General features: G+C 44.9%; 1 protein-coding gene across 1 annotated transcript in view; it reads right to left on the bottom strand.

Annotated features, from left to right (window-relative positions):
• The window catches only part of AOAH (acyloxyacyl hydrolase), a 105,536-nt gene that overhangs the window by 22,330 nt on the left and 57,978 nt on the right, over nt 1-25,228 (bottom strand). Inside the window, exons 10-16 of the mRNA XM_035129543.2 lie at nt 24,021-24,069; nt 21,998-22,046; nt 19,133-19,227; nt 14,614-14,705; nt 9,768-9,850; nt 5,431-5,467; nt 3,898-3,972 (exon numbers count right to left, since the gene is read on the bottom strand). Coding sequence (XP_034985434.2) covers nt 3,898-3,972; nt 5,431-5,467; nt 9,768-9,850; nt 14,614-14,705; nt 19,133-19,227; nt 21,998-22,046; nt 24,021-24,069 — 480 coding nt within the window. The remainder of the gene's footprint in view (nt 1-3,897; nt 3,973-5,430; nt 5,468-9,767; nt 9,851-14,613; nt 14,706-19,132; nt 19,228-21,997; nt 22,047-24,020; nt 24,070-25,228) is intronic.

The following is a 25,228-nucleotide window of genomic DNA, read 5'->3' as shown; positions in this document are numbered from 1 at the left end:
GAGGATCAAGGCGTCGGCAAGGCAAGGGTCCAAGGAGCAAGAGGCCAGAGGCAACCAGGCAGGGGTAGCGTTGCTGTGGCAAAGAGCTGAAGGGAAATGCTGAGCTTTTATCCCTCCCAGCTCCTGCCACCAGGTGCAGTGAGGTATCAAGTGGCCTCACCTGAGTGGCCACTCCTTGCTTCTCCAGCACAAGCTGAGGCAGGCCCCAGTCCTGCAAAGCACTACAGGCCCCAGAGCCTGACTCCTGCCCATACTCCTGACATAGATGGTTGATTGGGGCCATTCTGACCCCGTGATTCCATGCAGAATTTCAAGAATTTAGTTGTGACTCATGTGTCCCAACAAAGCTGTGATGTATCCTTGTTAAGAAGCAATGGTTCTGAAAGATTAAAAGTTAAATATTGACATGTGTCTCCATCTGTGGGTGCACAGTGTCTCACAGCGGTTAACAGAAGCCCTTAGAAGATCAAGCATTTTCAGAACTGGGGAGCTTGGGCAGAGAAGCCTCTATCATGGCTGATTTACCATTAAGGGAGTTTAATCTTTTTTCCTGTTATTTCTTTCAGTTGTCCCTCATTTCAAAGCACAGATTGCCTCTGGCCCCAATCAGTCAGCTCTTGTTTCCTTCTTGTTATCATGCCTTTATGTCACAGATAAAATACAGCAGTGGGAAAAGAAAGCTGCAGAGATGATCAGTTAGTGGAAAAACAGCAAATCTCACAATTTTGCTTGCTTCCCTCCTCCCTTAAAAAAACTTAGAACCCCACTGTGCATTCATTTTTTCCCATGTTTCTTTTTTATTATTATTTCGCTGTCCTACATTTGTGCCTTGGTAGGCTGTGAGATATGTACCATCTGTCTATATTTTTGTACATCCTCCTCATTTGGACATTGCAATTTGAGTTCTGCTGGGAAAGCACATGATTCGCCAATTTCATTATCTCTGTCACTTACAAATGCCTGTATTTCTCAATCTCTCACTTGCCACCTTGGCATGAAATATTGGCAGTTAACTGTGCTTTGGCTGAGGTGTGATTCTGCAGTGCAAGAGCTTACAGCATTTACTTCAGCTAGAAACAGAGGCCAGAATTAGACCAGGATAGGGATGCATTATCCCAATCAAAATGGCTCTAAATACCAGTTTAATAGGATAGTGAAATACTGTCACTTATTAATTAAAACAACCACCATTTTTAAAGGAAAAAAACCAGCAACCGGTATCTGTTATGAATGCTTCTGTTTCACTATATCTGCATATTAATTTCTGGATGATGAATGCATAGTTTGATATCCAAAAAAAATACACCTCTGTTTTGTGAGTTGGCAAAGATTCTGATGGCGGGTTTAGGGGAAAGTGCTGTAGACATTCGAGTGGACTTTTACAGATCCAATATTTCATTGCATGCCCCTTCCCCCTCTTTTCCCTGTACAGTGGTACCTCTACTTACGAATTTAATGTGTTCCGAACACACATTTGTAAGTCGAAAAAAATTGTAAGTCGAATCCCATAGGAATGCATTGGGAGAAAAAATTCGTAAGTAGAAGCAACCCTATCTAAAAATTCGTAAGTAGAAAAAATCCTATCCAAACTGCATCCAAGATGGCGGACGGAGCTCCATTCATAAGTAGAAACATTCGTAAGTAGAGTTATTCGTAAGTAGAGCTACCAATGTACTACCGTATTTTCCCAACAGATTTATCCCAGTGCTTTTTCAAAGGAAGTTATCGTCATGAAAAGTAAAAGGAACCAGCCAACAGCTTCCCTTGAGACCACAGCTAGACTTGAACAAGGGCAAACATTAAGGTTTCATTCTTTTGCGGAATAAGATACATTTTCTTTCTGATACAAAGGTCTGGGATTCTTGTGGAACTCGTGCAGTTTCAAAACTTAGGCACTAACAGCATATTAAAACCATTCAAATGGAAGTAAGAATTTAAAAAAAAAAAAACAACCAGAAAGACAAAGCAAGAAAGAATTGATAGCACAACTTGCTGGAGTAACATTTGTGAGATATTGCAGGGAGAGGGTAAGGTAGGCACTTGTGTCTGGGGGAAAAACTCCTCTTGTCACATTAATGGTGCAAATGGACAATATGGTATTAACACAGGCCATATATTTAAATGTCAATTTTCCCAAGGGAGGGTGAAAGAAAAGCAACAGGATTAGATACTCCATTCTGAGTTTTGGTATAGTGAACGCAAGAGCTTGGTACAGTATTTCACATTATTTTTCCTTCATTTATTTCCATTCAGGATACCATGGAAGTACACTGCAGCTCAGCCAATGCCAAGCCTTACTGACTAGTTATTTAGACTCACAATATCGAGCTTTTGACATAGTATCAAACCACTGCACAATGTACTACTACTACCACTGCTGCTATTATTATTATTATTATTATTATTATTATTATTATTATTATTATTAAACTGCTTCTACTTGTGGGCTGCCTGTCATTTATACATAGCTGCCAAGTCCGGGTCGTAAAGATCCGGGATCGGCAGTGCGCGCATGACCGGAAGTTGCGTGACGCAACTTCCGGTGGCGCTTCGCCCTTCTATGGGCATCAGAAAATGGCGGTGCCGGCGCCGGAAGTCGCTTCCGCGCATGACCGGAAACACGTAAAAGCGACTTCCGGCGCCGGCACCGCCATTTTCTGATGCCCATAGAAGGGCGAAGCGCCACCGGAAGTCGCGTCACGCAACTTCCGGTCATGCGCGGAAGTGACTTCCGGCGCCTGCGCCGCCATTTTCTGGTGCCCATAGAAGGGCAAGCGGCACCAGAAAAATGGCCGGGTAATTCTCCTCCATTCATAGCTGCCAAGTGTCCCGATTTAAGGGACAATACCGGGATTTTCCGCTAAACGGGAGACCGCCGGGAAACGGTAAGAAAAAAGGGGTTTTCCCGGCGGATACGGGATACTTGGCAGCTATGCATTTATATGACCTGGCAATCTCATGGCTGACACATTCCCACTAAATATGAATTTATTTGGCAACATTAATGAATATTTGGATACAAATATTAAGCTTGTATTGCACTATAGAATATATTTTACGCCACTCATTCTTTCTAAAGCTTTCTACGATTATTACAATTATTATTTCATTATAGCTTTATTATTTCTGTTTATGACTGTCTTTAGTACTACTTTAGTTTGATGTTTTGTTCGTTGGAGTAATTTCTCTAACAAAAAGTAGTAGCAGTATTTCAGCAGAACAAAATGACTGAAATGCCCATAGCCAGGGAACATCCTGCAAAAATAGTCATAAACTATCCTTCCCCCATCTCTCCACCTGTCTCTCTCTCTGCAGAAGTAAACAATTTAGTTATAAAAGCAGTAGAATGCATACATGCACAAACAATTTAAATATACCAGAATGTACACATGAGCACGCCAACAAGATCCAGATAATTCTATCAAGGATGTTACACAAATGAAAATGTACCCTGAATATATTGGTTCTTACACCTGTTTAACTATCATGCTTTTTACATTCAGTGGTACCTTGGTTTATGAACTTAATGCATTCCGGAAGTCCGTTCTTAAACCAAAGCATTCTTAAACCAAGGCGTGCTTTCCCATAGCAGCGGGGGACTCAATTTACAAATGGAACACACTCAACAGGAAGCGGAACATGTTCTGCTTCCAAGGCAAAGTTCACAAACCAAAACACCTACTTCCGGGTTTGCAGCGTTCTTAATCCAAGTTGTTCATAAACTGAGCGGTTCTTAAACCAAGGTACCACTGTATATTCCCCCCTCCCCCGAGAAACCTCAATATTGTTGTTTAGAGAATTATAGTTTCCGGAGTTCTCTGGGAAGGGGGAATGACTATTAAATTAGTTTAAGTGTAATGGAGATGTACCCAATGTTATATTTTCTTAAAACCTTACCCATTGCAGACGTCATTTCCAATCATTGAAAAGATAACGAATGCAGGCTTGTCAAACTGTTGACTCCTTGCCAAGCTGGAAATAAAAGATAAACGAAAGCTCAATCTTAAAATTCTACCCACAGCATGAACAATTCTCTCTGGGCTGTATCTAACTCAGAGCAGATCCAATGAAATCAATGGACATGTCTAACCTAGGTCCACTGATTTAAGTAGGTCTACTCTGAGTATGACTTAGATAGAACCCTCTCTTTTCCTCTATAATAACATACAGTACGTTCCTATTACACATAACTTACTAATGCAATATAATTTTATAGGGGTTTACAGCAAGTAGATGAGGCTTTAAAATCAGGGTGCTCGTCAATATAATCAATGACAACTGGTGATGGCAATGAGAATAATAGAATCAAAGAATTGTAGAGTTGGAAGGGATCCTGGGGGTCTTCTAGTCCAACCCCCTGCAAGGCAGTTATCCTGCCCACAGCCATCCTTGGGTGACCTTGAACCTTCCCATTAACAGCCAGATGCACTCACCCATTCTGCCATGGGGGGGGGACACTTAGTTTTTCTTTAACATAGCAGCTACTTATAGTAAGCGGTTACTTACTATGTGCATGTTTACTATGACATATACACAGCTTTCCCAATAGGGACCTGGGAAGGTCACACCACCAGTTATAGGAGCCAGGGGTCTAGGGGTCTCCTAGGGGTCTAGGGGTCTTTGTCCCCCAATAAAATATTTGTGGGGCCCAAGGGCCTCCAAAGTTGACAAGCATTGTCATTCAAATGTGTGCACCGTGTCATGTGATTATGTGGGGTGGGGCTTCTTACCTCCCCCCCCCTATTTTATTCAAGCTGGCACCGCTGCCATCTAATTCAGTATTGTCAACTGTGCAGGGCCGGCTCTACGGCCAGGCTGGGTGGCGCTCCACCACACAGCAAGCCCGCCCGCCTGCCCGTCACACAGCAGCGCCCTCGGCAACCGCGCTGCACGCTGAGCCCGGCCACCCACCCGCAGTGCTGGAAAACGGGGCGGCGGGGAGCGGCGGAGGGATCCGTCACACCACGGCGCCAGGGCGCCAAAGGTGCTTAAGACGGCCCTGCAACTGTGTCTGGCAGTAGTACTCCAGGGATTCAAGCAGCAGCTTTTCCCCAACTACCCTGGAGATGCAAGGGGTTGAGCCTTGCTCCTTCTGCAGGCAAAGCAGTTGCTCAACCACTGAGCTTTGGCCCTTCCCCAAATAGATTTAGGCAAAGGAACTCTCAAGCTACTTCAGAGACGAAAACTACTAGTTGGGATGGCTTTAACACATTAGACGTTAAACCATTAAATATGAAAAGGATTGGACAAATTGGGCAACTATTGTCATGTTAGCCAAATGGAATCTCAGCCTCTGAATGTTTGCATAGTGCACCTGGACTTTCAAGTAGCAAAGTGACGGTGGTGTAGCTGGGGCGTTGCATTGTCCTGCAGGCAGCTAGCTATTTAAACGATGGATCAAATAGTTCAAATCCCCCATTAACTATTTACCTCTTTACAAGCTCTAGGACGTTGTTCGAAGAGCCGCCTAGATGATCAAAGGCAATGAATAAAAGAGAGTTTTACACAGCTGAAGTAACAAGACTTGTAACAGGCATGAAACATCCGATGAAATAAGGTCCCCTTGAAATTGGTGAGATTTGAGTGAATAGTGATTAACTTGGGGGGGGGGGTCATGTCTGGCTGGAAAACTGGACCTACTATTTCCCAATTAAGTTGGCTTATTTCCCATAAGCCACTAGGGTTCTCAGGCAGCAACCCAGATACCCCTCCCTGCAGCTTTACATCAACCAGGCAAGCAAGAGGTAAGGCTGCACTTTCTCCTTTGCTTACCCCCCCCCAGGTCATGTCACCCATCTCTTCCCAGCGGTTGTGCAGCAAACCCGAAGTACTGCTGACTATGGCAGACAGGAAAGGCAGATGAAAGAACCTGAGGGAATCAGTTGAGAGAAACTATGGAGCCTCAGTTGACAGTAAACTGAAGATACAGGGTAGAATGTACCCCTTTCCATTACAATCTATCAGCCTGTATCACAATGACCGTAATAAACAGTCTCTGATCATCAGCCCCAAGTTGTCCATCGCCTATTCTCAAGGCACATTTGCAAATGTATTTTGCAACCTGCAGGCAATTATTTTGCTGAAAAGCCATGGCAAACATTATCATACCTGCCAAGTTGCTGCCAGAGAAATAAGGGACCGGGCCGGAAGTAGCAGACCGGAAGTAGCGCTGCCGCCATTTTGGAACTGGGCGGAGCATGCTCAGAAGTGACTTTTGATACTGCTTTGCCCAGTTCCAAAATGGCCGCCGCGCCAGAATAAACCGGGGAAAAACAAAAAAAAAATTCGTTTTTTCAGCTAGGAACAGCTGGAACAACGGGGATTTCCCGGGGAAAACGGGAGACTTGGCAGCTATGCATTATTAAAACCAAGTATTTAGGGGTTTGCCCTAGAAGGCTTTGCACATTTGCAACCTGTGTAGAAAGTCAGTCATGGATGAATGGACGGGGAGGTAGTCAGACAGACAGAAGCTTGGCAGGGAATGAGAAAAGATACCGTTAGACTTGTATGTTAGAACAATCTGGCTGTGAACTGGCCTTATCTTATTGTTGAATGAACCGTTTGCTCCCCCAAACCATAAAGAAAAAAAGGACCCCTGACAGTTAAGTCCAGTCACGAACGACTCTGGGGTTCCAGCACTCATCTTGCTTTCCTGGCTGAGGGAGCCGACGTTTGTATGCAGACAGTTTTTCCAGGTCATGTGGCCAGCATGACTAAGCCGCTTCTGGCGAAACCAGAGCAGCACACGGAAATGCCGTTTACCTTCCTGCCAGAGCGGTACCTATTTATCTACTTGCACTTTGACATGCTTTCAAACTGCTAGGGACGCAGGTGGCGCTGTGGTGTAAACCACTGAGCCTTAGGCTTGCTTGGTCAGCGGTTCGAATCCCCGCGACGGGGTGAGCTCCCGTTGCTCGGTCCCAGCTCCTGCCAAACCATAAAGATGGTATAACAAATTTATGGTTGCAAAGAAACTCCAGGTGAACTAGGATTCCCCAAGGCAGCCGAGATTAAGATAACGTTTTCCTGCTTCCAATGGTACTCAGTGGCTGCCGTGAAATATCTGCCTTCCTAATGTTCAATGGGCCAGAACATTCATTAACGATTACATTATTCGGATCCAAGACAAAACACATCATCTCAGAATGTGATAAAAGTACAAGTGAGAAACCTTATCGTGAGACGTGGGGAAATGAGTTCAGGAAGAAGCTCCCTATCAATCACATATGCTAGGAATACATGAACAGCTGGAGGCCCCCTGTCCCCGGGTACCCTGGAATGAGCTGAAAATAATCAGGGGGAGGACAGGCCTTCTATCAGTGAGGACTAGCTGATCATTCTTGGAGCTTATATGTGGTTATTTGCAGCTCAAAGCCATATGTATCCAGGGCACAGAGTTTTCAATAAGCAGAAGGCTGCCTGTCTGAGGTGTTATACCTTCTTTCCTGAACTATCAAGCAGCATGAATTAATTACAGGAAAAAATCTGTCCCAGCCAATGCATCTATATTTGGAAGAATGAGAAGAAAATGCACCCGCTCTATGTTGCTGAAGAAGATGCTGGGGTGTCCAGCAAACTTCAATAGCAATGTTGTAGTATGAGTACCAGTGTCTGTTACCACTATGTCCCAGGCCCGGCTCGCCCATTGACTCTAGTGGCGCAATGCACCACGGCGCCTGGGTGATCAGGGGGCGCTGAGGGGCGCTAAGGGGTGCCCCAGCAAGTGGGGGAGCTTCGCGGCGGCCTCCCTTTTCCCTCCACCAGCCGTGCCGTGAGAGCAGGGAGGGAAGCGAGCGGAACAGGGGCACTAGGACCCTGTTCCGCTCTGCAGCGCCAGGGTCATCCCTCACCCCGGTGCTGCGTTTCATTGGTAGAGGTGACGCCGGCAGCACCTCTACCAATGAAACGCAGCGCCCTGTTGGCGGGAAGGAACCCGCCATGGCCCGGCCTGCCCAGGCACCCCACTCCGCTGGGAGAAGGGAGGAAGGCCACGTGGCGCTACGGCGTCCCCTCCCCCACTCAATCCGGCAGCATCGGACAGGCAGGCAGCCTCCGGCACAGCGCGGCCCTGCTGTGAGGTGTGGGGGCCGCCGTGAGGCGCCCGCCGCTTGGCACGCCAGGTAAGAGTTTTCCTTTTTTAAAAAGGGGGGAGGGGTGCCCGAGGGATCCCTGCACCAGGGCGCCCGATGACCTTAAGACGGCCCTGCTACGTCCAGTGATATATTTGAATGGTGATTCTAAGCAATATGCTGTTGCTGTTTTTAATCCTGACTCCTACGTATTTGTGTGCTTGCTAATAGTTAGCCAGGCAGCCATAGGAATATATAGGATACCTTCTTAGATTGAGTCAGACCAGTGATTCAGTCTAGCTCAGTACTGTCTTTACCGAGTTGCAGTGATTCTTCAAGGTTTCAGACAGAGGTCTTTCCCAGCCCTACCTGGAGATGACAAGAATTACACCTGGGGCCTTAGCCTTCTGCATGCAGTGCTCTATGTGCCTCCCCTAGAAACAGGAATGACGAGGTTTGTACACTGCTCAATCTGCATTCAAAATGGTCCCCTTCCCCCAGCCTTGCTGTTCAACAGCTTCTACTTATGGTGAATGAATACGTTATAACAGGGATGGCCAACTCCCAAGAGACTGCGATCTACTCAGAGTTAAAAACTGGCAGTGATCTACCCCCTTTCTTGGGGTTCAGGTCAAAGTTGTTGAGCTTTTTTCAGGGAGGAGGAGGGGCTGTTTTTTTAGGATTTAGGTCAAAGTTTTTGAGTGGTTTTTTAAAGGGAGTAGGAAAGTGACGTTTTGATGGGCTGCAGGTTGAAAATGTTGAGCTTTTTTAAGGGGTGCCATAGTTGTTGAGCTTCTTTGGGGGGAGCCAGTGATCTACCAGTGATCTACTACAGATGTCCAGTGATCTACCGGTAGATCACGATCTACCTGTTGGACATGCCTGCGTTATAAGAATTTTAAGGTCTTAGATATATAGAATTTTAAGGTCTTAGATATATTTAGGGAAGCTTTTAATGTTTAATAGATTATTGTATTTTAATATTTTGTTGGAAGCCGCCCAGAGTGGCTGGGGAAACCCAGCCAGATGGGCGGGGTATAAATAATAAATTGTTGTTGTTGTTGTTGATAAATGTACAAGGCAAACACGTACATAAATATATAAACCACGTCTGAAACAGTATAGGAAGACAGTCCTGAAACCATTTTGACTCCCAAGCTGACCAAGTGTTTCTCTGCAAGGAGGTAGGAGGTGAAAGAAACCTTCCCATTGTCTCAGGAATTAAGTAATTACCATCTCAAAGGAATGGGCAGACTACCAGGAAAGGCAATCAGATAAGGCATTATCAGATAACCTGGCAGACAGGAAAAACAACGACATTCAGATTTCTGTTGTAGACCACCTTTTCTGTGATGTAGACATGATGTATGGGGTGGTCTTGGGCTATAATCCTTTTGTGATGTATGTATGATGTATGACAAGGTGGTTTTGAGCTCCAGGGCAGGGAATTTCAAAATGTCTATATAAGGGCAGGCACACCTTTGTTCTGGGTCCTCCTCCTTTCTCCTGCCTGTGAGGGGAGCACCCTGTTGCAACAGTTCAATAAAGATCAGGCTTACTAGCTGCTTTGCTTCTCAATATTCTCTGGTTGGCCTCTGTTATTTCTCCTACCGATGGAGAACCTACAAAGGACTCTACAAGGGCAGATTTTGTTTACAACAAATGTGCACCGGTGCAGGTGAAGCGCAAACAAGATACCATTTTTGGAAATGTTCTGGTAATCTCTATGGTTGCAGCGGTTTCTTTTTCGTAAGTATAGGTACAGCGACTCTGTCCAGCCTCTGAAACAAAGTTAACAGAACTTTGGTTTAGTGAATGCATGGCATGCAAATAAAATAATTCTAAGAATTGTAAAGATACAGTACAGAGGACTTTCAGGGTACCTTATTTGGGGAGAGTAGCCTCACGGAACACTGTGAAATGGGTTAGATGGTATGATAGTGACTTGTCCCATGGCCAATCCATGAATTTCAGAGCTGAGCTAAAATACCTGGATTGATCACATGTTAATGTCCCTTTAAGAGGGGAAGATACTTTCTCTTACCTAAGTCGGGGTGGGGATCAAGTTTTGGGAGATAGCTCTGATCAGTCTACACTGGGAAACAAGACAACCAAAGATCCTGTTTGGTGTTGCAGTACTCCCATAACATCTCCTGCAGAGGACAAATTCCTCAGTCAGCGCTGTCAGTACACACACAAAAGGCACAAGGCCCGTGACCTGCGCGTTATTTACTGGGGCGATTGCTCATTCATTCCAAATGTGTGTTTGGCTCCAAAGCAAAATAGCTAGACAGGATCTCCCTGAATAGATCTGTTGTTGATTATATCAGTGGCTCCTAGCCCAAAGGCCTTTAACGCTGCTGAGATGCTGCACTTGCGCAATGAACTGAAAGCCAAGTTTCAGTTGTGGTTCCACATTGTATCTACCAAGTGCTTTTATCTTCGTTGCAATCTCACCCGCACTCCATCTGCATGGCAAAAGCATAGTGCTGCATAGTGTTAGAACCACAAGTTATTTACATCTTTCCATGGAGGCGCAGATCAATTCTGTGTCCAGGCAGCTGTTTATCAGCTCCATCTGGTACGCAGGCTGAGACCCTACCTGCCTGCAGACTGTCTCGCCAGAGTGGTGCATGCTCTAATTATCTCCCGCTTGGACTACTGCAATGCGCTCTACCTTTGAAGGTGACCCGGAAACTGCAACTAATCCAGAATGCAGCAGCTAGACTGGTGACTGGGAGCAGCCGCCGAGACCACATAACACCGGTCTTGAAAGATCTACATTGGCTCCCAGTACATTTCCGAGCACAGTTCAAAGTGTTGGTACTGACCTTTAAAGCCCTAAATGGCCTCGGTCCAGTATACCTGAATGAGCGTCTCCACCCCAATCGTTCTGCCCGGACACTGAGGTCCAGTACCAAGGCCTTCTGGCAGTTCCCTCGTTGTGAGAAGCCAAGTTGCAGGGAACCAGGCAGATGGCCTTCTCGGTGGTGGCGCCCGCCCTGTGGAATGCCCTCCCATCAGATGTCAAAGAGAAAAACAGCTACCAGATTTTTAGAAGACATCTGAAGGCAGCCCTATTTAGGGAGGCTTTTAATGTTTAATAGATTATTTTATTTCATTTCCTGTTGGGAGCCGCCCAGAGTGGCTGGGTAAACCCAGCCAGATGGGCGGGGTATAAATATATTATTATTATTATTATTATTATTATTATTATTATTATTATTATTATTATTATTACATCTACAACTTACAATCAAGGATGCCATGTTTGTACATTTGATGTTTCTGGAAACTTCTTGGAACAACTTCATGATTCCATTGTTATCCAAGGCTTACAAAGGGATGTTTGGAGGAAAAGGATGCTATTAGCGGAAGGATTTAAACCAAGTCTACTGCTTCCATTGGAAGAGCTGTACAATGGTGTGTCCAGCACAGCCAGGGTTTGGGCAAAGTACACAAAACAATCTAGCTTCTGCATCACTCTGGTTCTCAACACATCACCTGAAATGAACCATGAGCAGGGACCATGGACAAGACAGGCTGTTGCAGGCTGGACCTTCACTTATCCTTACTGGGGAAGGTCAATAAGTGCACTAGGCTTGTTTGCTTATAATCTCCCTTTGGGCATTATTAATTGTGAGATAAGGCAATAAGGATCCAGAAAGAACAGATGACTTGTTCCGATTGATGGAGAAGCCTGAAAATCTTCCAGAAATTGTATATAAGCATTTAGTGGGCACAAGTGAGCAGGGAATTACTAGGGGGTTATTTTACACTTACTAATATTTCAGCTGTGATAAATTCATTGATTTTTAAATGCTGTGGGCAGTATTTTACTAATGAGCCTCATCAGCAAAGGGATCTCTGCTTGCACAGCAGGAATACCCTCCCTCTGCTTCCTGTGTGCCCACATCCCCTCCCCAAATCTGTTCCAGGGGGTTGGGAGAACCCCCGAACATATTTAGGGGGTGCATGAGAGAGGAGAGGGAGATAACATTCCCTTGTGCTAGCAGAAATGCTGAGAGAATGATTACTTTAGTGCTACACTGGATTCTACTCCAGTGTTGTTTTCTACCCTGAACCTTTAGGGGTAAGGAGGCATTAAAAAATCGAGATAAAGAATCAAGAGAGACAGAAAGGAAATAATTTTCAGGATGCATTTTTCAAGAAACAGAAAAGCTTAAAAGCACTGGTGGTTTCTCCAAGCAGTCAGCCGAACCCAGACTAAGCAATGTCACTGCTATTTCACATTGAGGCCAAAATGAGGGTGAAATTGTGAAGTCCAAACTGTAAAAGCTTTGCATCACTAAGAAGTCTGGATCATAGAATAGAACATCTACAGTATTGGCCCAAATATAAGCCACGCCCACAAATAAGCTGCACCTTTAAAATTCAGGGGGGGGGGTAAAGAAAAAAAGACAATACCAGAATATAAGCCACTCTCTTAAAATTCTGCAGGCACTCACACCCATAAATGGCAAATGTAGAAGAAAATCCTACAGGTACCGGTACTAGAGAGGACCCGCAAGTGGGTTAAACACCTGTTTGTGGCACCGTAAATGCAAATAAAAAAATCAATACTGCACTGTAAAATATGGGCAAAGCGATGAATGACATTAGAATTATGCCGGTAATTGCACACACAAAAATTGTTCCATTTTACCATATGTCTGTTTTAGCAGTGATATCATAAAAATCAATTTTTGTAAGGTCAAGAATTGAAGCTGCATTTTAACTTTTCATGGTCGGAATTTGAAAAAAAAAAGTGTGGCTTATATTCAGGCCAATACGGTATATAAGATGCTGTTTGCTCCCAATAAATCCTTCTTCACACAAAGCATGAAAAACCTAGCTTTTTATATGATTGAAAAGGAGACAGGGGCAAACAGTCTTATGAACTAAGAAAGATAAATTGCCCAGGAATCAGGAGTTTATGGAACATTAACAGAACTGCCTTAGCAATTGCAAAGAAATAATTAGGAGACAGTTGAACCAAGGAAACCTTGTCTCTAAACATTGCTTTGTCATCTTAGACAAGTGGACAGATTTGGGAACAGAAGGAATAATAGATCCCACAGATTAAAAATAGAGGCTATTTCAGAACAGTGACATTGGGAAAGAACATCAGGATGAAACAAATGGAAAGTAATTAAGTTGGAGCTGAATTTCGAAGGTAATTACTCTTGGGAACGAAAACTACCATTTGGATGAAAACCAGTAATTTAAGCTGCCATACTTTGTTTTAACCAGGGTCAGAATTGACATGTGGAAAAAAGAATGGAGAAATCTGTCAATTTCAGCATCGCTCAGCTTCTCATTTCCCCAATCTTAAGTCTTAATCACATTTCCACAACACTTTGTGATTTTTCTTTAAGCCCTCATGAAAATTCGGAAATGTATTATTATTATTATTAGTAGTAGTAGTAGTAGTAGTAGTACAACAACAACCCCACCCACCGTTCACCAGCGGATTCCAGAGTGGATTACAACAATCTGAAATTAACAATTGACCTTTTGTGACACACCACTCCAAAGTGATTGTTTTTAGAGGCATACAAAAGGACCATGATTTGACTAAAAATGTGGTGTCAAGGGGCAGAAGCTTTTGGATTTCATTCAGGATTCCCCCCTACTATCTCTCCAATAATTAGAGGAGGGAGCTCATATTGAAAGAAACTGCCTGGGGGGGTGGGAGCTGCAGCGACAAAGACAGTGGATGGGGGAAGAGACAGCGCGCGCGCACACACACACACACACACACACACACACACACACACCTTACCTTCCAAGTCCCGGACTGCAGAATCCGGGACTGGCAGCCGTGTGACACTGGACGTTGCGTCGACGTAACTTCCGGTGTCGCTTTGCCCTTCTATGGGCACCAAAATGGCCACCACCGGCTTCAAAAGTCGCATCTACGCATGACCGGAAGTGCGTCGACGCAACTTCCGGTGTCGGACCGCCCATATATGGGCACCAAAATGGCCGCCGCCTACACCGGAAGTTGCGTCTACGCACTTCCGGTCATGCGTAGATGCGACTTTTGAAGCTGGCGGCGGGCATTTTTTGTGCCCATAGAAGGGCAAATCGGAAAGAAAAAAATGACCGCCGGCAGGAGAAAATAACGGAGAAAAACAGGAGACAAAGTGATACGGGGGACTACCGGGAAAAGGTAAGTAAAAACGGGGGTTTCCCGGCGAAAACGGGGTACTTGGCAGCTATCACACACACACACACACAAACGCCTGCAGTCCAGCTGTGCGTCCCTTTGTCCAGCTTCCCACCCTTGCTTTAGCTGGGACATGAATCTATGTGCTGCAGTTGTGTTGTTTGGGCTTGAAGGGAAGTATGAAGGAAAAAGAAGAAGAAAAGTTGGGTCTGGAATTGGAAACCATGAAACAATTGTGGACTGGGAGGATCATAATTTTTAGGAAACATCAGAAGCAGAGGGCATGGCAACACTTCAGAACTTCCATCTGAACACAAAACATTTTCTCCACAACCATTCATTCCTGAGATTCTGGTGACTTAGCTTACACACCCAATTGTGGCGTTGAGGAATCCGGTTACTCCAGAAAACTGAGGCCAGTCGAGCTCATTGGCAAAAGCCTCAGGAAGGTTGGAAAATGCCTTCTATAAAAGAGATTAAGAAATCAGGATGGGTTTTGTTTCCTGTACTTGCCCTTCACACAATTGTCTCATGGTGGGTTACAAGAATGGGCCCCCATGCCCAGAACATTGGCAATAAACTTGATTATTCTCTTCATACTAGCTTTTAATGTAATACGAAGTTCAAGCAGTTTAAATACAGTTAAAAGGACACAGCTATAGGGCATAAACAAATTAGTTATCAAGAATTATAGATCAGACATGGAAAATATATGCATTTCTTTTTGGGATTTTATTGCTAGAGATCAGCTACCGGTACGTCTTGAGTATAGGAAGGCTGCCCTCCTGGCCTGGTGCCATCCTTAGCACTATCCAAGGGGTGGGTAACCTTTATTGCCCTTTCGGGCCAGATCCTTATCTGGCCCCACCCCTGTGGGGCTCCGGGGGGAAGCAGTGTTTGCTACACAGCACAGCTTTGGCCCTTCCCAGGGGGCCACCATTTTCCTGTGGCACCAGGGGAAGGGTGCCATGTTGGACCCTCCATTTGGAGCAAGCCTGGGTTGCACGACCAATCAGGTCAGGGACCATAGCTGCCAAGTCTCCCGTATTCCCCGGGAAACCCCTGTTTTTCCAGCTGTTTACCGCTGGCAGCCCGGATTTTTTAAAAAAAACCCGTAAATCCCCCGGATTCTTACCGGCCCGGGGAGGCTCCTTCTGCGCATGTCTGGAGTCTCTGGACATGCGCAGAAGCGATTTCTGGCGCTGCAGCCATTTTGGAAAAGGGCAGAGCATGCGTAGAAGTGACTTCCGGTGCTGCTCTGCCCAGTTTCAAAAATGGCCGCAGCGCAACTTCCGGTGCCGCACTGCTGTTGATCCCGGATTTTTCAATCTGGGAGTTGGCACCCATGTCAGGGACACAGGGGTTGTGCCCTGCCTGCCCCTGCCATATTTAAGATGGCAGACAGATGCAGACCACCCTCTTTGCTGACTGTTGCGGGACTGCAGAATCCGGGACCGGCAGCCGTGTGACACCGGAAGTTGCGTCGACGTAACTTCCGGTGTTGCTTTGCCCTTCTATGGGCACAAAAAATGGCCACCGCCGGCTTCGAAAGTCACTTGTACGCATGTCAGGAAGTGCGTCGACGCAACTTCCGGTGTCGCTCCACCCATCTATGGGCACCAAAAATGGCCGCCGCCGACACCGGAAGTTGCGTCTATGCACTTCCGGACATGCGTAGATGCGACTTTTGAAGCCGGCGGTGGCCATTTTTGGTGCCCATAGAAGGGCAAATTGGAAAGAAAAAAAAGGGCTGCCGGCAGGAGAAAATAACGGAGAAAAACGGGAGACGAAGTGATACGGGGGACCACTGGGAAAAGGTAAGTAAAAACGGGGGTCTCCCGGGGGAAACGGGGTACTTGGCAGCTATGCGCCCTCCGTGTTGTGACACCACTGGGTAGGTCTAAGCCTTGAGGACTAAGCATTGCTTCAAAATACTGTATAAGGCATTTGCACATAGAGGAAAATAGTTACGGAGAAGTTGAAAAATGTGAATATCCAAGATTTACAAAGAAATGCTGACACAATCTAAAACGCTAGCTTGAGCACACCACTTTCAAGCTTCATTGTCATTACTGCCATTATCCGGAGTATTGTTACCACATTTATTAGGCATGATCATCTCAATTATCACTGCCTCTGATTTATTATGCTCGTCCCCTGCTCTGTCATCAGTGTGATTCCTATAATCATTTTTTTTTATAAAGCATTAACGAAGAAAAACAACAGCCAATTTCGAATATTTAAATCAGTCAAGGCTCTCCAAAGAGAAAATTAAAACTGCAAACAATGTGGTTTGCAATTTGAATGCTGCCCACAATGCAGCAATAATTATTGGTGCTGAATATTTACTTTCAGCATTGCAGTTTCCCCTCCCAATTTCCCTTCGAAGGTTTCAATAAGCCACTTGGGTAGTTCCTTTCTCTCTTTTTTTGGAAGAAAATCAAGAGCACTTTTTAAGCCATCATGTGGTGGTCGTGGGCAGAAGTTTGCTTTACCTAGATGATTAGCAGTAGATTGGCAACTATTTCTGACTCCCAACTATATAACAAAAAGTAAAATTGCAAGTAAACAAAATCACTCTTGCCTTGGCTTGCCTTAGGCTAATCCCTTAGCGTCCCTCACCCGTAAAATATGAACATTAATTGCTTGTCATCACATGCTTCACATAGTTCTGCTGCCTGATTTATTTTTTACTTTAGACAAATGGAAGTTCACAGAAAGAACACTTGCTGTGCCCTTTCCCTCCTGCAACCCCTAGAAAGCCTCTCTGGAGGGCTGGGTGGTGTCTCTTGAACATGTTATTCAGATGGTTATAATGGTGGTTATAGGACAGTCTGATTTCTTCAGGCACAAGGTGGCTATGAGCTTATTTGTTGTTATTGACCTGGTTCAAACAGAATAGGGCACCCCAAGAAAACACAGCTTCCACATAAACAATTTGAGAGCACCCTCTTGCACCCTTTCCTTGTCTCATATGTTTGGCTGCAGAGGAAACATCATGGCCTCTTGAACGACAGACACTTTCGTTTTCCAAACCAGAAGGGTGTAATGCGGGTTCTCTATTATAGAGAGCATGATTTGCAGTGGGGGCTAGCAAACCACGCCTGTGTCAAAGGTGGGGGCATGAGTGGACACTGTTTGATTGGATCTGGGCTGTTGTTGGGCATAATCGCATGACTTCATTGGTTGCCTGTATTCAGGGGCCGGTAGGATTTTTCCCCATTTGGCTGATTGGCTGGTGCCATCTGGGTTTTCGCCTACTGCATAGCAAATAGTCACAACTTGTAAGGTTGGCGGTTAGGCATTGGTTATTTTGGTTGTATTAAAGGGTCTTATTGATTAAGTTGGCCCCAAGTTTATGCCTGCGTTGTTGGGGAAATCCCGGTCAGGAATACAGGGGCTCTATGCTGTGTCCGTAACCCCAAGGTAGGGGGCCAGGACGGCGTATTGAGGCCCCTGGGAGCCTGAAGGGAGTGGGGAGAGTTCATTGCACCCGGGTCCCCGTCTCTCCCTGTTGGATTTCCCCGTGTTGACAAGGCAAGTTATTATTATTATCATTTCTGTCCTTAGGTGACAGTTGAGAACCAATGCCTACGCAACCACTCACATGGTTTGGATTCAATAAAGATGTGGCCAAATTCATGCCAAAAACCATTAAACTTAAATCCTGTCTATGCTGTGAGTTATTTGGGGGGTGGTTTGGGGACCTCCACATGCAAGGGTTCTCTTAATGTTGGCTGAAGGGCTTCCCACAAATCTGTCTTCTGCCTACGGCACTGTTGTCAAGGGCTCCTGCAAATACTTATTCCCTACCCTAATGATGAACATTTCATTAGCGATAAGTAGTAATTCTACTGTAGTCAGCACAGCAGAAGACAAAAACGCCTGAGATGAGAACAGAGGTGTGATTACTTGTGGGGGAGGCTACGGTATAATGGCCAAAAGACCCAGATACCTGCGAGACCACCTGCTTCCTTCTACACCTGCCCAGACTTTGCAGTCATTGAAGGATGCCCCTTCTCTGAGATACAGTATGTGCTGATTTGTAAGAGGACATTCTCAATAATATCACCCCAATTCTGGAATGCCCTCCTCTCTAAAGTACCAATACTGATGGAGTTTTGACACCAGGGAAAACCGTAGATATTTCATCCAAGCATTTGGTTAAAGTGGTGCCCCCACCCGCTGGCTTCTGTAGTTACAGCGTTAGTATATTGTCCGCTTTCACATTAAGTTGCATTTAAATGAAATATTGCTTTACAGTGGTACCTCTACTTACGAATAACTCTACTTACGAATGTTTCTACTTACGAATGGACCTCCGTCCGCCATCTTGGATGCAGTTTAGATAGGATTTTTTTCTACTTAAGAATTTTTAGATAGGATTGCTTCTACTTACGAATTTTTTCTCCCAATGCATTCCTATGGGATTCGACTTACAATTTTTTTCGACTTACAAATGTGCGTTCGGAACGCATTAAATTCGTAAGTAGAGGTACCACTGTATTGTATTTTAATGTTGTTTCTTGCTCTTTGTATTGTATTTTAATGTTGTTTCTTGGGATTGTGTGATGAAAGAAGAGTGGGTTATAAATAATTGTAACCAACCAACCAAGGGAGGAACAAGGCACATCCATGGTACTAATAAACTCAACAGATGTTTTCCTTTCTAAAGAAGAGTTTCTGGTTTCTTAATATATCTTGAAAACCTCCCATGATTATTACAGCAGTGGCTGAAAGTGATCATCCCCCAGAAATATATAGACACTCAATGGGCACCTTTTATAATAGAGGGCAGTTATAATGGGCACCCTTAGTAATTACAGTAAAGTGAATTACAGTATAGGACGGCCAATTGAGACCAGTACAATGACCAGCTGAAACGACATACCACTGACATTTGTGATGCTGTCACCCATTCAGGAGGGATGTGAAAATGAGCCCCAGCTGAATCGCCCAACAAAATGATTCCCTTGGATTCTGTGCCTACGGAAGACAATTAATAATTTTAAAAGCTTAATTATTTGTTCTCTCATTGCAAACCCGTATGCTGCAAAAAGCACAACCACATTAAGAAAATCCACACACCAGTCCCAGCACACAAAGAGCAATCAAAACAACGATTTGGCCATTTGTGCTCATTTCCAAACCTGAAATAAGATTTTTAACTTCCTCTGCACTATAAATAACCTAAAATATATGGACACATCAATCAAGTTTACAAAAAGTGCATGCTAAATTAGACCAATTTCTATTAGGCCTCTTTTAAAGCTTGAATTGGTACTTTAAAGTGGACCCTGCTGGGAGGAACATAAATTTTTACTATCTGCAGTACGTTCAATAAAAGCAGAGCATTTAGTGAAATCAGGGCATTGAGAGCATTGCTCTCAATTTGGTCTATTAGGGCAAAATTACAAGCTTCTCATAAACACTGACTGCTTCACTGCACCCAGCCTTTAAAGATGGATGATGCCTGATAACATCTCTTGCAATTTCAGGGCACATAAAAAGCAAACTCTAGTCCACAAAAGAGAGAAAATGCCCCCCCCCCAATCCACAATTGGGCTAGGTCTTTATTCGCATGCTTTGTGAAACATAAAGAATTCCGGAGACCTAGAAAACTTGCTCACTAAGCTGGAGTTTGGCCTACTGTGTCCTGAGAACCAGCTCAAAGAAACTGGCTTTTTTTAAAATCAGGAAGAAGTATAACTTCTGCTCCCTCCTTAATGACTAACTGGCTTTGTGTTTGTGGTGGCACAAGAAAAGACCTTGTGGAAGGTCCATGTTAGTTCTATTCAGGGGCAATTTCAATCATGTACAGGCACCATCATTAGATCAATTTGGGTTTGATGAGGAAGTGCACAGTTTTGAGCTCTGCTGTGGGCTAATTTATATACTGCCCACGCGGCATTGTTGCCTCTGTAAAAGAACTCCACGGCTGCCAGCAACAACATTACATCAATAACATATTGTTTATGTGCTACAGGATGTGGAATTCAGAAACACAAGGCTGTTTATATGAATGCAGAAGCATGAGATCTATTCATAGGGCTTCCCAACTCTTTCTATAGAGCTTCTCCTTCTGCCAGGCATGCTGGGGAGTGGGAGCTGAGGGGGTCTGGAGTCCCTCCCCAAAAGCTCATTAACCCCATAGGGAATAATGGGGGTTGCGGCCGGAGCCAGCAGAAAAGACTGTGTGTGTGTGTTAGGGGTGGGTCTAAGCTCAAAGAGAGAAGATGATTGGAGGGCAGAGTGTTGCTGGGGAAACTTGCATGTATCCATTCCTTTGATTGACAGGACGAGTGCTTTTTGGGCTCATTCCTGCTAGTGATTTGAATCTCCCTCCTGCCCACCTCCTTTTTCTTTGCAGGTTTAGAGTGACCTTGCTATGGCGCCGCCTGTATTCAGGGGCCAGTAGGATTTTTTTTCCATTTGGCTGATTGGCTGTGCCATCTGGTTTTTCGCCTACTGCTTAGCAATAGTCACAACTTGTTAGGTTGGCAGGTTAGGCTTTGGTTGATGAGTTTGGGAGGGGCATCGCATGGAGGTGCATGCCCCTCAGTGTTGCTCTTATAGAAGTATTCCGTTAAGGGAATCCTGGGGCTCCGGGGCTCTAGTCCTTACACCCCCGCAATGGGGCCAATACAGAGCACGAGCCTTGGGGAACATTTCTGGTGGGGGAGATGGCTTGGTCTCAGCTATCTCCTCCGCCAGGGGGTGTTTACTTGACTTTCCTACCATAGGAAGTCAGAGCTGGTCCTGTCCCACCGTGGGGCAGAAGATTAACCAAAGCCTAAGGCCAACACTCAAATTAATTTGTAATTTTTGAATAAAGTTGTGACCAAAATTATGCCAAAAACAAAACCTAAAATAATGTGTCTGTCTGAGTTATTGGGGGGAATTTTCTGGGGGTCTTGGCACGCAATTTTCAAGGAGGGGGATGGCCCCCCCCCAAAATCCTGTGGCTCCGCTCCATCTCCTCCTCCCTACCCAGAGCACAAGCGCTTGAGTGCCACGTGATGCACCCCCCATGTGTGTGTGGGGAGTCGGAACCCCTGCTTTTAGCTCAGCCCACCCAACCAACTATGTTTGCCTCAGCCAGCTTCCACCCGGTCTAAGTTCTCCAATGGGTTCTTGTCATTTGCATCACTCCAGCAGGACAGAACGGCAGTATCCTAATCTCCAGAAATCCAAGTTCACAATTTCACTGACTCGTTCACAGCTTCCTTCTAAAAATGCACGAGATTATGACAACATAATATAACCCAGGAACATTGGCTCTTGCAGAATTACTGGTAACTAATTCTGCAATAAGAAAATGAATAAATTTGGACACTCAAAGGCATTTTTTTTTTAAAGAAAGGGAGACTGGCCTGTTGTTTTTTCCTGGTGAAGTGATCCTCCAATTAAATGCTGGCTGATTGACAGCTCTGATTCTCTCCCACACTTGAAATGCTCTTCCTGCCTATTATCACGTGAATCAAGGTTTATATGGTGCCTTTAAAAACTGTGAGGCATTGTGACACAAATACCACAGGCCAATCAACTTCCCACCTGCCAAGCTTGGTTTCCCTGAGCTTGGCCTTCAAAAGGAATCAGCACATCTGACGACAACACAAGGATTGTACCGTTGACCCTCGTTTGTAGTATGTTCATACATTCCCTTTGTTTTGTTTTTCATAATATATTTCAGAATTATTATTATTTTAATGAATCGAGCAATTTGCAATCAATATTTTAAAATTAGAGAAATTACCTTTACAAAATTTCTGCTCATAGGTGATGCCATCTTTTGGATCAACACCCTAATGGATGAGAAAAGAAAATTAACTCATGGAGCTGAATGTGCACGCGTACATACACACACACACACAGAGAGAGAGAGAGAGAGACAGAGAGAGAGAGAGACACAGAGAGAGAGAGAGAAGAATCAATTAAGTTATGCACATTCCTCTTTTCTTTCAGGAATTGTTCCAGCAGCACAATGAAATGCAGGCACCCCAGTCTGTTAGAAAATGTTGAGCAGTAGCAACATGAATACTTGGGGGACCCAAATAGCTGAGGATCACTTTTCTATGATGCGTGGAATGGGCAAAGAGGCTTCCTTTTATCATACACAAAGGGATAGCATGAGCCAGACAAGTTATATGTACTGTATATTCCGGCGTATAAGACGACTGGGCGTATAAGACGACTGGGCATATAAGACGACCCCCAACTTTTCCAGTTAAAATATAGAGTTTGGGATATACTCACTGTATAAGAAATATGACCCGGCGTATAAGACGACCCCTGACTTTTGAGAAGATTTTCCTGGGTTAAAAAGTAGTCTTATACGCAGGAATATACTGTAAGTTAAAAAGGGGGGGGGGTAAAGGACCCCCTGGACAGTTAATCCAGTCAAAGGTGACTATGGGGTTGCGGTGCTCATCTCGCTTTCAGGCTGAGGGAGCTGGTGTATGTCCACAGACAGCTTTCCGGGTCACGTGGCCAGCATGACTAAATTTCTGCCTCAACGGTCCACAGTGATGGAAGCCAGAGCGCACAGAAATGCCATTTACCTTCCTGCCACAGTGGTACCTATTTATCTACTTGCACTGGTGTGCTTTTGAACTGCTAGGTTGGCAGGAGCTGGGACAGAGCAATAGGAGCTCACCCCATTGCGGGGATTCAAAATGCCAATGTTCGGCGAGTCCAAGAGGCTCAGCGGTTTAGACCACAGCGCCACCCACATCCCCGATTCCTAATGTAATGAGATAAATCAAACTAATATAAATAAAACCAAAAATTATTCAGTGTGGCTTACATATAAGCATGTAAGTAACCAAAAATATAAATGACCAAATCAAAATCCTGATAATAAAATAATAATTGTATCATAAATAGTGGCTCCCCATTTGTGGAACGCTCTCCCCAGGGAGGCTCACCTGGGGCCTTCATCATATATATTTAGGGGCCAGGCAAAAACGTTTCCCTTCAACCAGGCATTCGGCTGATTAGGATTTTATGGCTTTTGAAATGTTGTTCTTGTGTGACTGTACAGTTACAGTTAATTCTGTGATATTTGAATGAAGGGCAGTATACAAATTTAATAATAGAAGAGGGTGAAAGGTTGTTTTCTGCTGCTCCAGAGAAGCGGACACGGAGCAATGGATTCAAGCTACAAGAAAGAAGACTCCACCTAAACATTAGGAAGAACTTCCTGACAGTAAGAGCTGTTCGACAGTGGAATTTGCTACCAAGGAGTGTGGTGGAGTCTTCTTCTTTGGAGGTCTTTAAGCGGAGGCTTGACAGACATCTGTTAGGAATGCTTTGATGGTGTTTCCTGCTTGGCAGGGAGTTGAACTAGATGACCCTTGTGGTCTCTTCCAACTCTATGATTCTATGATTCTAACAGTAGGAGTAGTAGTTGTAGTAGTAGTACTAGTAATAAGGATTACTTATGTAAGGCAGTTTCACTATCCAAAAGAGTTAGAAGTAGCGGCATGCACACGAAAGCTCATACCAAAATAAAAAAACTTAGTTGGTCTTTAAGATGCTGCTGGAAGGAATTTTTTTATTTTGTTTCGACTACGTCAGACCAACACGGCTACCTACCTGTAACTAGTTTTTTAAAGGTAAAATTGGCCCAAGGTGGATCATTACAGTACAGATGTATTCTTAACCTGGGGAAGTCTATTCTTTCGAAAACTCATGAAGTAAAAACTCACATAGGCAGATTCCAAAATTGGGATTGAAGATCTGTGGGAAATGTCAAAATATCACCTCCAACAACTCACCCAGATTCCATTACAGTTGGAGTCCTTATCTGCATCCCAGTTATGAGGGCTACAATAGAAAGGAAATTAATACATTTCAGAAATGGGTTAAGGTGGCATTTCTCTCTCTCTCTCTCTCTCTCTCTCTCTCTCTCTCTCTCTCTCTCTCTCTCTCACACACACACACACACACACACACACACACACACACAGCTTCCACCAGAATGCTGACTTTCACTTTCGTGTGAAGTCATGTAACTTCACATTATGTTTTGCAGCATCAGCCCAGGCTGCCTATACATCCAAAGTACTGATGCTAATGCTCAAATTCTTTTAGAAAAGGGTATGGGAAAACAGCAATGGCTAAAGCAGGCATCCCCAAACTGCGGCCCTCCAGATGTTTTGGCCTACAACTCCCATGATCCCTAGCTAACAGGACCAGTGGTCATGGAAAATGGGAATTGTAGTCCAAAACATCTGGAGGGCGGAAGTTTGGGGATGCCTGGTCTAAAGATATACAGGTTTGTTCTTTAGGATACATGATGTTGTGAGTTTTTGTGAATGTTTCAGTACCGAAAAGTAGCTGTGAGGGACAGGGGATATCGCGAAGTCCCTCCCCTCCTGAGTTCAAGCCCGTCCCCGAGCAAAGGGGAAAGCAGGGAGAGTTCCGATTCCAGTGGGGAAGCAGGAAGTCGTGTCCGAGGCTCAGGCAAGGTAGAGGAGCCAGGGTCCCAGGTGGGACAGGAAGGGGCAAGTAAGGGGGGAAGACCCATCCCCCCAACTCCAGAATTACGCAGGAAGAGGAGGGGCAAGAGGATGGGTCTGCCAAAGCTTTTGTGTTGGAGAAAGACGCGCCAAAAGCCATTAGGAGGTTCTGAAACCGACTGACAACATCGCTCCGTGTAAATAGCAATGACTTGAGCACTGTAAATACGCAGCACCAATAAAAGAATAAAATGCAGAGCTGCGTAGCGTCGTTACTCTGAAGTAGTCCACTCCGGCCACTGTGACAGCAACCTCCTAATCCTTTTTGGGCTACTTTGGAGTTGCCGGGATGAGCGTGTCAGAGGCGGAGAAGTGGCGGCAGATCGCTGAGCAAGCCCAGCTAGAACTGCAACAGCTGTCGCTGCAGGCGCAGGGAGAATTGAAGGCAGCTAAAGAGGAGACTAAGAAGGTCCAGGACGACCGGCTACAACTTGCGGAACAGGTGAGAGAGCTCCAGGAAAAAG

This window comes from Zootoca vivipara, chromosome 12, assembly GCF_963506605.1.
Source record: "Zootoca vivipara chromosome 12, rZooViv1.1, whole genome shotgun sequence".
NCBI lineage: Eukaryota > Metazoa > Chordata > Lepidosauria > Squamata > Lacertidae > Zootoca > Zootoca vivipara.
This window is presented reverse-complemented; position numbering and strand designations above follow the sequence as displayed.